The 11,983-nt window shown below is 41.8% G+C and overlaps 1 protein-coding gene across 1 annotated transcript in view; it reads left to right on the top strand.

The window, feature by feature from the left end:
* Nucleotides 1-475: 475 nt before the first annotated feature.
* LOC104515949 overlaps nt 476-11,983 on the top strand; it is a gene marked incomplete at its 3' end in the record, with an annotated part of 17,753 nt that continues 6,245 nt past the window's right edge. Inside the window, exons 1-7 of the mRNA XM_010160125.1 lie at nt 476-556; nt 671-719; nt 1,531-1,586; nt 2,833-2,920; nt 4,833-4,957; nt 6,722-6,826; nt 7,153-7,301. Coding sequence (XP_010158427.1) covers nt 476-556; nt 671-719; nt 1,531-1,586; nt 2,833-2,920; nt 4,833-4,957; nt 6,722-6,826; nt 7,153-7,301 — 653 coding nt within the window. The remainder of the gene's footprint in view (nt 557-670; nt 720-1,530; nt 1,587-2,832; nt 2,921-4,832; nt 4,958-6,721; nt 6,827-7,152; nt 7,302-11,983) is intronic.

Raw genomic sequence — 11,983 nt, 5'->3', positions numbered from 1 at the left:
TTAGGTTCCACCTAACATTTCTGTTTGCTTCTGTGAGTCAAATACTCTTTCATTAAGAGTGTCATTCATTCGTTCATTCTCCCTCTCAATGTTTTGGGCTTTTTTTTTGTAGGACAGTTGTCTCTCTCTGTATTACAGAAAAGCTCATTTTCATTCCCTTCTTTGGGTCTTGATTCAAGACAACTTCCACAACTGCTTCATATAAAAATTGAGTTTAATACTTATTGCTTAGGCTTGTGTAACTTGTCTGTTAAACCACTGGAGATGCTGTCTGCTTTTGTGCTGGTGAAGATCAATACACCTCTTATCGTTGTCAGACTTGACCCTTCTGATGCAGCTGTACTGATATGGTAGTAGCTGAATTGATTTGATTCTGTTCAATATTTTTGTCAATTTTGCCTATGGGGAAAAAGAAAAAGATGGAGATAAGATTTGTTGGAAGTTCTGTTTTGATTCCCTGATGAATCATTGATAAATGGAGAAAGATCGACGACTTGTAAATCATTCAAAATACCAGGGTGTTCGCATGAAAGACGTAATTCAAACTCTGTGGGAGGTGGGTTTTATTTTTAGTATGGTGCTTCTTATTTTGACAGATATGGAAATAGGGGTACAGGGATTTTTAAATTGCCAACGTTTTAATCTGTAATGTTTATGATTACTTAATTAGGTTTCCTACTTTGAGATATATTTGGACAAAATAAGGGACCTACTTGATGGTAAGTTCTGCATTTCTTATGTGACTATTTTTCAGCTTGGTATAGTGCTTTGAATCAACCCTTAAGGGGAAACAGCTATTTTCTGTGAGAGCGATTCCAATTTAAGCTGTACGAGGGGGTTTGTGAAAGAGAATTTTGCAGCTTAAGTCATCTGATCGCTGCTTTGCGCAGCTGCCTCCGCAGCCCTACGTAACTCGATTATAGATCAGTGAGTACAGAGAACCTTGCAGACCTCATGGCAGGTCTGAGCCTCATGGGTAGTGTTTATTCTTAAAGTAAAACTGTAAATTAAAAATGTATAAAGTGGTCTGTTGAATTTTTTGGTTACATTTAGAATACATTGGGTTCAACTTATTCCTTGCTGTGGCTCTGTTAGGTAGAGTTTGTTGGGAGTGATCTCTCTCATTTACAGTTTGTGTCTGTACATGCATGCTCTATGTTAATGGCAGTGGGAATGGTGGGTTGAATCAGTCTGAAGACAGAGCAGTGTATGCTAATGGCAACGCAACACCAGGAACATGTATTTGAGCTTTTTTTGAATTCCAGTGAGCCCTTCTGTCTCTTTTCAAATTCTTGCTGCTGTGGCAAAATCCAACTTTGTTTATTTTCTGAATCCAAGCAATAAACAAAAGCTTTTGTGCCATAAAGTTATATGTCACGGAAATACTGGTAACTCAAGGAGTTACAAATATCAAGCGACTACAATTCTCTCTTACAAATTGAATACATTCACAGTATTTATCTGTCAAGCCTCTAGTTGACACGTTACCACCTGTGGAATGTTCTCCTGATCTCCATCTTTTTTCCCCAGTGTCAAAGACAAACCTCGCTGTACATGAAGATAAAAACAGAGTCCCATATGTTAAGGTACATGGGAGATTTGGTGCCCAGTTTTTCATTTTGTGTCAAATATGCATTTAATTACACATTTCCATTTGTATCCCAGTATGTTTGCTGAAATGATTCAACTCATGTTCGGAGTCTTGAATGTTCAAGTAGTACTGGTCCTTGGTTTTAAAAAGTTTCCAAAGATATTGACGGGCTTGACTCATGCTTGCTTTATTTTCATGACTTAAAACGTTTACATTTTGTTAGTATGGTGTTAAAGTATCCGTATTCCCATTTCATGTCAGATATGAAAGTGGACATCTTGAGGAATTTTCTTCTTTAATATTTTGTTGCATAGATGCTGTAATCTCGCAATATTTTAGGGCAATTTGATGGGTTAGGGATTTGCTTTATGACTTCCTGGGGCCTCACTTAAATGTAATATACTTGTTATGAACATATGTGAGCCTTAATAATATTCAGAGTGATAGAATCATTGAAAATTTAGGTTGGAAAAGACCTTTAAGCCCATTGAGTCCAGCCGTTACCCCAGCACGGCCAAGGCCAACCCTAATGGCACAACTTGAGGCCATTTCCTCTTGTCCCATCCCTTGTCCCTTGGGAGAAGAGACCGACCCCCCTCTCTGCCCCCTCCTCTCAGGGAGCTGTAGGGAGCGATAAGGTCTGCCCTGAGCCTCGTCTTCTCCAGGCTGAACTCCCCAGCTCCCTCAGCCGCTCCCCACAGGAATTGTGCTCCAGACCCTTCCCCAGCTCCGTTCCCTTCTCCAGACATGCTCCAGCCCCTCAAATACATGTAATATTGTTCTGTTTATTCTCATCCTGGGGAGGGCAAAAAGAATTTGATAAAAGAATTCCTTCAGCAATAAATACTGCATTAAGGCAGAAAACAAAGACTCTGCATCTTCTCTTGTAATCTGAGGGAAAAAAACCTCCTTTGGGTATGTAATCTAAGCTAAATTAGTAACAGGTACATGTGCCATATATCACTCCATGTGTTCTATGTATAGAAACTCTTCTCTGCTGCATGTTTACATTTGACTGAGTCTTTAGTCTCATGAAAGAAAATTCTCTCAGGTTATCCCGTGGATTCCTTCTCAAAGTCATACAAAGGCATGTTTTAGTCCATTGCCTCGCTAACGATCATGTTGGATGTTGATGATTCTTCTAATTGTTTTGCTCATCAGTGCTAAATATTCCTCTTGACAGCATTTGGAGTACCAGGACACTGCCTAAACTTTTCTGTTTTCAACTTGCCTGTTTCTAGGGTTGTACAGAAAGATTTGTATCTAGTCCTGAAGAAGTTTTGGACGTCATTGATGAAGGGAAAGCTAACCGTCACGTAGCCGTTACAAGTGAGTATTCTGCGGAGGCTTCTCTGGGTATAAAGTCTGGGTGATGTATTGATTCTTCATGTTCACAAAGTACTTTCGAGTTACTTACGTGAATGATGTAATGATGCAGAAATCATAACACTTTGAAGTTATTAGGGTGTGCTTTTTTTACCGCTTCACTGCATACGGAAACGTTTATTGACCGCTCCAGCTTTGAGAACTCCTGAATTTAATATATGCCATTGGATAGTATTGTTATAGACAATGCCAATATATGATTGTTACATCTAGTATGGATATTTTGAAATTATGTATAACTGAAATTACGTGGGTACGTTCTTCTTTGCGGTACAAGTCAAGAACTCGGAGCAATTCACTGGTCAATGGCAGCCAGGACTGCAGAGGAGTTACCAGACTCTGCCTGTTCCTCTCTTCCAACTCATCCCAGTGAAGCGGAGACTTGGCTTGAGTTCCAACAATGGCAAAGCAAACAAATTTTCCTGAATTAAACCCCATAATAATCACTTGGTCCTGCGTCAGTCTGTTGGCATTGTGTTGCGTGCAGCCTACTGGCATTACGGTGGCAGAGGGCACGTATCTTTGGCCTCTTCTCCCATTTATGTTGGAAGATGTCTTTGATCCGGGCAGGGAGCTTGGCAGAACCTCAGCTGGTAACTCAGATCTTGGTGTTGGGGTGCCGATTTGGGTGTGGGGCTTTTTTTGTTGTTGTTTTTAATTTTATTGTTTATGAAGCGCTGGGTTACTTCTTTCTCTTCCATGCCTCTACCTTCTTGCATTGGTAAACACTGTATTGCTTTAGCTTTCCCATGCTTTTCCTATCATACTAACAGAGATGTATTCTCTTTTTTCTGTGTAATGTTTCGTCCTGTTGTTTCTGCTATTCTCATTAACAAAAAAAAGATTTCAATACACCTTTGCTGTGATGCTACTTATCGCACGCAGTGCACACAGAAAGTTCTGACAGGTTGACAGAGGAGGAAATGGTGAGGAGCAAATTTGGAAGTGTTATTGAAAAAAATGAGTTTGGAGATGCAGGAGGAAAAGGGGGTTCAGATAAATATAAATATTGCTGCTGAGAATGCGAATGGGGAAAGGTGGTAGTGGGTTTTCAAGTAATGGAGAAAACAGATGGGAAAGTGTTTGGCTGCTTTATGAAACTTCAAGCATGACATGGTTATAATCAAACCTGGAATAAGTGGAAGCTGAAGCTGTATCTGCCTGTGTTTTACGTGCTGCCTGGGTCAAGGAGGACTTTTAATGACATTAAATTTTAATTTAAATAGTATGTTTTTGGTGAAAACTTTTGCTAAGATGTTGGGAGATCTCCTCACACAATTGCACCCAGACCTCCCACCTTCTTTTTATTGGAATTATTATTAATTCTCTTTAAATTCTCTTGCTCAGCTCAAAGTTATTCCCCTGTCCTGGATGCTGAACATACCTTCTTCGTAGTTCTCTGTCTAAATAGTGTATGTTCTGTCACAGCAGTTTTTGTGGGAGCTGGCTAGACTCATGAAGAAAAGGACAGAACCATTATTTCTTATTGTATCTGAAAAATGTTACTTATTATTCTTGTGTTATAATTTTTTGTTGTTGTTTTCTACTATTTCTGGTGAAATTTTATTGCTTTGGGGGAATTAAAAATGCTTGGAAAAATGACAGAAGAAAAAAAAAAGCTATTTTTCCATGGTTGTCATTTATCGTGAATCTGGTTAATTTGGTCTTGCTGAGAGGAAGCAGGAGCTCATTCTGCAGTCTGTGAGTTTTATTTGCAGCTCTTGGCATCGACACTTCAGTGGATCAACTCGTGCCTTTGAATTTGCTAACCATAGGCTGGCTCTGACGGAACAGAATTTGTTGTCAGGTTTTAAGGTTGTTTAACCAAAACCTTCCAAATGTGATTCCCCTGCAGATATGAATGAACACAGCTCTAGAAGCCACAGTATCTTCCTCATTAATATTAAGCAAGAGAATGTGGAAACTGAGAAGAAACTCAGTGGAAAGCTTTACCTGGTAGACTTGGCTGGAAGTGAGAAGGTAATCTTTCCTTTTTCCTAAACTGCTGAATAATCCTAGTGGGGTCACTAAACTGATCACGTGGACGTGTGTCAGTGCAAAACTAACCTAGGCTTTAGTCTTAGCTTAAGATTAGTATAGCAATTTTTTTTTCTTTCCTTTCTAATGTGGGATGGAGAAAAGGAGCCGATTAGATCTATTGGTATAAAATGTAAAGCCCAAGGATCTGCAGTATAGCTTCATTTATAACGAAGTGGATTGAACCAGTGTACTTTTACATATATATTTGTTATGGGTATTTGAAGTAAGTAAGGTAATTTTTATGTTATTTGTCAAATCAGGAGGCTGTTTTAATTTGCTGATATTGAGACATGTCCTATTTCTAGATTTTCCTTGATTATTTCATATATTAGATCAATGAAATAATGGCAGTTAATGCAGTTATACAGCTGAAGTCTATTTGAAGCTCCCTGAATGACTTGATTGTGGTGATTCTTTCGGCTTTCCAATATGGAAAAACACTAACCAGAAGAGAACATGTATCTGTTAACCAAAAGAGTAATGGTCTAGAACAGCACTGCAGTGGAAAAAGGCCACTGTTTCCCAGTTCTCATTCTAACATCTTCTGGATTGTTCAAAATAGTTTAACTGTAAATGAAATTAATACATTATAAACGTCATTTTGCGGTTGTATGGAATTCTTTATTTAAGCTGGATCCTTGGTAACTACTGTGCATGTCAGAATGGTTACTCCTGATGAAGCGATGTCTTTCATTGTGGTGGTAGATTTCTAATTCTGTTTGAAAATGAGAACTAAAGATTTTGTTGGATAGGCTGTGCAGCTCTCAGGTTGCTCACCGGGACACAGTAGTGGATAACCCAGCAGTACAATCCATCAGAGTGATTAATCATGTTAATTTCTATTATTGAATACAATATTAAATGTTAATTGAAAACTCTTTAGTGGTGTTTTGCAAATGAGTGCCTAGTCAGTCTCTACTCTCCTCTGAAAACTACACTTTCTGCTGTTCCTTACAGTTTTTTGGACATTGTACAGAAAACCTGAAATCAGGGTTTCCCTGGTAGATTGTCTCCTTAAGAGATACATTTCCTTTTATGTCATGTGGCATTTTTAGAGGAAAGTACAGATAATCAAGTTTTAATGTAGAGAAAAATACATGGGTTTAGCCTACATTTCTTTGCCCTTCTCCACACACCCACCCCCCAAAATAAGGTAGAAAGACTATAAACTGTTGCTGTCTAAACCAGTGCTGGTCCCAGGTTACCAAGCTTCTCGCCTGGGCCACCTTGGGGTCCAGTCTGTGGACCCCTAAACCTTGTGTTCGAGATGAGTGAGATCGTGCATGGACCAAGACTGTCAGGACAGGAGAAGCAAGGAAAATAGAAAGCCAAGATGCTTGTTGGGTGGCACATGGTGTCCGCTGAGTGTGCCCTGAGAATATTCCAGGGGTGTTCCCTGTCTGGATGGACAGCCTGGTCTTGGAAGTGGTCCCCAGGTGTCCTCGGGCGAGCACAGACTTACCAGCTCTTCCCTGAACAAAGTAGGGGTCAGCTTGCTGTTACGCTGGAAGAAAGGTTGGAGCTATTAGGGGCTTCCACTAACAAAAAGGTGCATATAAATTTCTCCTTCTTCATGTTGAGGTTAAACTTACTTTGGTTTTCTTCCCAGAGCATCTTTAACTGTTGCGCTCTCTGCGTTGTAGCCGTGTGTGTGCGGGCGCTTGCTGGGAGCTGAGCCTGACTGTTGCCTGCTCTCCTTGGTAGGTCAGCAAAACCGGAGCGGAGGGCGCTGTTCTCGATGAAGCGAAAAATATCAATAAGTCTTTGTCTGCTTTAGGCAATGTGATATCTGCCTTGGCAGAAGGAACTGTAAGTAATCCTGTTTTGTGTTGTTGAAGAATGGCTTTTTATCTATCTGTTTCTTTGCCACGCACATAAAAGAATAAGCTGAGGTTTCAGTTCAGAGAGAAGAAAACATTAGCTTTCTAACCACAAAAGAGTGACACTTCTGCTCTTCTGCTAAAGAGAAGAAACTAATGCTCAGTGATTTCACTTGAGTGGTTATCCAATCAGCGCAATCTCAGCAATTACTCTCCATGATTGTATGCTTCACATCCATTAAAGCTGTCGTTGCCGACTCATGTTCTCATTATATCATTATTTTAAAAAATCGTTCTGTCTCTTACTTACATTAGAAAACCCACGTTCCATACCGAGACAGCAAAATGACCCGGATACTTCAGGATTCCCTTGGTGGGAACTGTAGAACCACCATTGTGATATGCTGTTCTCCTTCTGTGTTCAACGAGGCAGAAACGAAGTCGACCTTGATGTTCGGACAGCGGTGAGTCCTGCTCGGCATTAGGCTGGATGACACCTACTAGGCTCTTCCACATGTTCTGAGCCGGCCGTGCCGAGAGGAGCAAGATGAGTAGGCCTTTTAAAATAAGGAGGTTATGGTTTTGGAATTGTTAAAAAATAGTACTGGAGAAGTTGAGAAAACTGTCTCTATTCCCTATGGTACCAGGAAAATAAATGTTAATGTTGGCCAGCAGCTGCACTGCTTAGAAGCTCTGCTATCTTTTCCTGCAGAAAGTATTAAGTGTTAGAGTAGTTCTTTGAAATTTTATGGGGAAGATAATGGAATTGGGCATTTTTCTGTTGGCTAACTCAGTGGAAAATGTTTGGGTTTGCTTTATCTGACACTGCTCTTGGTGCTTTTACGATGTGTCATCTTCTTGACTTGCATCTCGGGGATTATCGGTACAGTTGTAAAAAGTACTTTTAACCATTAAGCAAAGTGAAGAATTGGTGTAATAGTGGCATCTTCAGTAGGTTACCATGGATAGCTCATGGATGTTTTTATGTTTGGAGGATCTTAACAATTTAGGAACAAGTCCTCAGAAACAAGCAGGCATAAAATAAGTGTGGAAGTACTTGGAAAGACAGTGTCTCCTCCATATGTGTTTGTTGGCAATAGTCATATGAAACACATTTGGAATCTGTGCAAAAATAGGTCAGGCTCATTACGTAATCACTGCTTTTGTTGTAATTGAGGAGATCTATGACACTTTGGAAAATTGCTCCTTTTGTTGTATTTATGTATAGCAGAAAGAAAAAACAAGTTTTTTCCACAATCGTAGCAAGTTACGATGGTGGAAATAGAATTTATTTAACAGTTTGTGCAATACAATATATTTGTCTTTGTCTGAAAATGGCTTGTTTTCCACCATGCATAATTTCGGCATCGAAGCCCACACTGTAAAGGAGCATTTCATACTGGAAAGTAAAATCACGTAGGAAAGATTGATCTGAGAATCTTCTATTCATTCATTGCCCCTCTTTTATCCTTTAATGTGAACTTTCCTTAGATTTCAGTGAGGGAAGAGGATCCCTTCAGTGTATTCGTATGAGAGGCCGTACAAGCGCAGGATGGGCAGCGCAGGGAACACAGATGCGGTTGGGTGCAGTTGTGGATTAGGGCTGCTGCAGCAGGTTAGGGCTGGAGGACAGTTCTGCAACACGCTCCCCATCTGGCGTTGCCACAGCCAGTATCACCTTGTCATCTGCTGCTGGGGTTGGTGGTAGATGGGGGGACCCGCGTGCTGCAAGCCAGGTAGCAGTAGAGCTGAGCTCTGCTTCCTTATAGCATTTCCTGCCTTGGCTGCAGAATGACAAGCTACTCGCTTTAGTAACAGCCTGCAGGAAAAACTTCCCATAGGAACCCCACAGGTTGCTGCAGTAAGTTTTTATGGGAAAGGACCAAAAAAGGAGGAAGTAGTTGTTTACATGTAAGGTTAAGGGTTGCTATGCAGTTTGAATTCACCATTGTATGATGAAAGTAAGAATCATAGAACCATGGAATGGTTTGGGTTGGAAGGGAGCTTACAGCCCATCAAGTTCTAGCCCCCTGCCATGGGCAGGGACACCTTCCACTAGCCCAGGTTGCCCAGAGCAGGTAAGGTTAGTAAGGTCAAGTTACTGAAGATGTAAGCTTCTACTGAAATCGCCTATACTATAATGTCACAGAAATCTTGAGTAAATGCAAATATTCAGATGCAGTAATTAAGAAAAGAGTGTTAACAACCCTGAAGTATGGGTTGCACGGTTTTTGTTGATGGTAAAAGTTGAAATGTTTTGATAATTCACAGTTTAAACCTCCCCACATACAATTTCCTGACTGCAGGTGGTGTCAGACAAGCGTGAGTCTTTCACGTGTGTAGAACAGAAGAACAGTCCCAAAGTTCCTGCTGTTTTGTTCTGGGTAAGGCTTAAGGGAAGGAATGCAGCCAAAGGGACATTTCATGTGAAACAGATGAGTAGGTGCGGTGCTAGGTTTCGGTCTGCTTGCTGTTATGCTGAACCCTCTGTCCGCAGGTACCGTTTGAAGTAAAAAGAAACGTAAGCAGGAAAATGTAGCAGGTCAGATTAAGGGCATTAAAAGGTAGTGTAGCTTTTTAAAATATTATTTTTTAAAAAATCTAGATTAAAAGGGGTTTACTTTGGCTCTGTAATGTTTAACAGCGCTCCAGGATCTCTGGGAAGTTGTATGCTTGGGAACTTGAGGGAGTGTGTGTAAAGGAAGTCCAGTTTCCATGTTATTTCAGTTTACATTTCTCTTGGTTTCATGTCTCTCTTAAATAATTACAGAATCATAGAATCACAGACTGGTTTGGGTTGGAAGGGACCTTAAAGATCATCTAGTTCCAACCCCCCTGCCATGGGCAGGGACACCTTGCACTAGACCAGGTTGCTCCAAGCCTCATCCAGCCTGGCCTTGGACACTCCCAGGGTTGGGGCATCCACAGCTTCTCTGGGCAACCTGTGCCAGTGCCTCCCCACCCTCCCCGGGAAGCACTTCTTCCTGATATCCAATCTAAACCTACCCACTTTCAATTTAAACCCGTTCCCCCTTGTCCTGTCACTGCAGGCCCTTGGAAAAAGTCCCCCCGAGCTTCCTGGTAGCCCCTTCAGGCACTGGAAGGGGCAATAAGGTCTCCCCAGAGCCTTCTCTTCTCCCGGCTGAACAAGCCCAATTCCCTCAGCCTTTCATCACAGGAGTAGTAAAACTTGCCTTTCTGTTTGGTGGCAAAATAGTTTTCAAACTAACTATGCACACCCTGGCTGGCAGAGCTTGGCGTGATGTGATGTGACTAACACTTTTCTGGGAAGAGGAACATTTTTAAGATGTTCCTTACTGAGGACTGGGATGTCAGCTGAAAGAACCAGGAAAATAGCTAAATACTGTGTGAGAGTGCTTGGTTGGGGTTTGTTTGCTTAAAGTTGTAGAATTGGGCTGAAGTCATGGAATCACAGACTGGTTTGGGTTGGAAGGGGCCTTAAAGATCATCTAGTTCCAACCCCCCTGCCATGGGCAGGGACACCTTCCACTAGCCCAGGGTGCTCCAAGCCTCATCCAGCCTGGCCTTGAATAGGAGTTCCTTGTGTAGAGCATTTAGTTGTAAGAAAGGGATTCCAAGTAGGAGGACCGGTGGTGTACCAGACCCGCAGAGCAGCACACATACGACACACACAGTGTTACTTGTCAGCATTCCGGAGGGGAATATCGCTGTCTACGGGAAGTGGTTTCTTTCACAGGCACTTTGGTTGTGCTGTTTCATTTTTCTGATGTGACAGTATTAAGGGCCTGAATAACATTAAAAGGAAGGTGTTTGAGTCATGGGTGATTACTGGTTCCTCCATTTTTCCTAGCTAAAAAGAATTATATCACCATTAAAATAAGTGTCAGGAGTAGAATTCATCTTCAGAGGCCTGCTTTCACTAATCAACACATGCATGTGCTCTTCTTTTAGTAGTGACTCGGCTCCTTCTCCTTCTGCTCCTTCTTTATGTGTGTTTTCATCTTATTTTTCATTTTAGTTGCTAGTAAGTACTTCATCCATCATTAGGGTTATGCTGTTGATACACTTTATGGTGGGGCATTTTTTTCCCCTGGTACAGATAAAGGAGTGGAAATTTGAGCCATGCTTTTGGCAGAGATGATATGTAGAAACTAACCATTAAGCATTATTATAAAATAATTACAGGGCTATTTTAAAATATTGAACTATTTCTGAGATGGTGAAACTCCTGCTTGCCACATAGTGCAAATCACTGGAGGGTGATTTGGTGCAAGAGACAGGGATATGGGAGCGTTTTCCCGCTGAAAAAACAAACTTTCAGGATTTTTAGTGATGGGCCGGATTTAAAGGATGTTTTAGCATCATTAAGGGGAGCTGTGAAGAAGATAACGAAGCTCATGTGCTCTCCCCCAAGGAGAGTTAGCCAGTGCATCTGCAGCCATTCCTTAGCGTGGTTTCTTGCGCTGGTGTTCCGTCCTGCGCTTTACTTAGTCTGGTTTATTTGGTAACACCGGAGTCAGTTGGAGGGACTCCGTGTCTGAACAGTTGAGGGGCAAAGCTCCGAAGCTTTCTTAATTCGTACCCATTTGTTCAGTTTTCCTTTTTAAACGTGGGTTTGATCGAGTAGGTCCTGTGTATTTTTTTTTTTCCTGCTTGCGTTACATGTTCCAGTGCACTTGGTTAGGTTTGGTTGGGGCTAAGCACTTTCACAACGATGAAGTGGGTGGCGGTTGTTGCTGGAAGGGTTCAAATGTTGTGATATTTTTGCCCAGAGAGGCAGTAACTCACGAGCCTGCCTGCATGGCACAGGGGCGAATTCAGGCTCCCTTGCCATGGCGAGCCTTCCTCAGCCCAGCAGTAACCCAGCGGTTCTCCTCCTTCCGTCCCTTCCACCCCCAAACATGCATCTGAAAGCAGTTTGGCTTTCAAGAAGGGTAAGTTTCCCCATCGCTGCCTCACGGCATCAGCATCGTTCATGCTGTGATGCTTGAAATGCGGCTGGTTTTGTTGGTGGGGTTTAAGGGATGGTTGTTAAGAGGGGAGGGGCGAGCCCGTGGTCAGCCCCTGGTGTGGGGTGCTCTACAGTGGGTCTTGGCCCAGGAGAATCACAGAACTGTTTGGGTTGACTCGATGGGCTTAAAGGGTAAAAGCCCTTTAAGCCCAT

This window comes from Eurypyga helias, unplaced genomic scaffold (assembly GCF_000690775.1).
Source record: "Eurypyga helias isolate BGI_N326 unplaced genomic scaffold, ASM69077v1 scaffold4521, whole genome shotgun sequence".
Taxonomy (NCBI): domain Eukaryota; kingdom Metazoa; phylum Chordata; class Aves; order Eurypygiformes; family Eurypygidae; genus Eurypyga; species Eurypyga helias.
The sequence above is the reverse complement of the archived record's forward strand: the minus strand, read 5'-3'. Positions and strand labels throughout refer to the sequence as shown.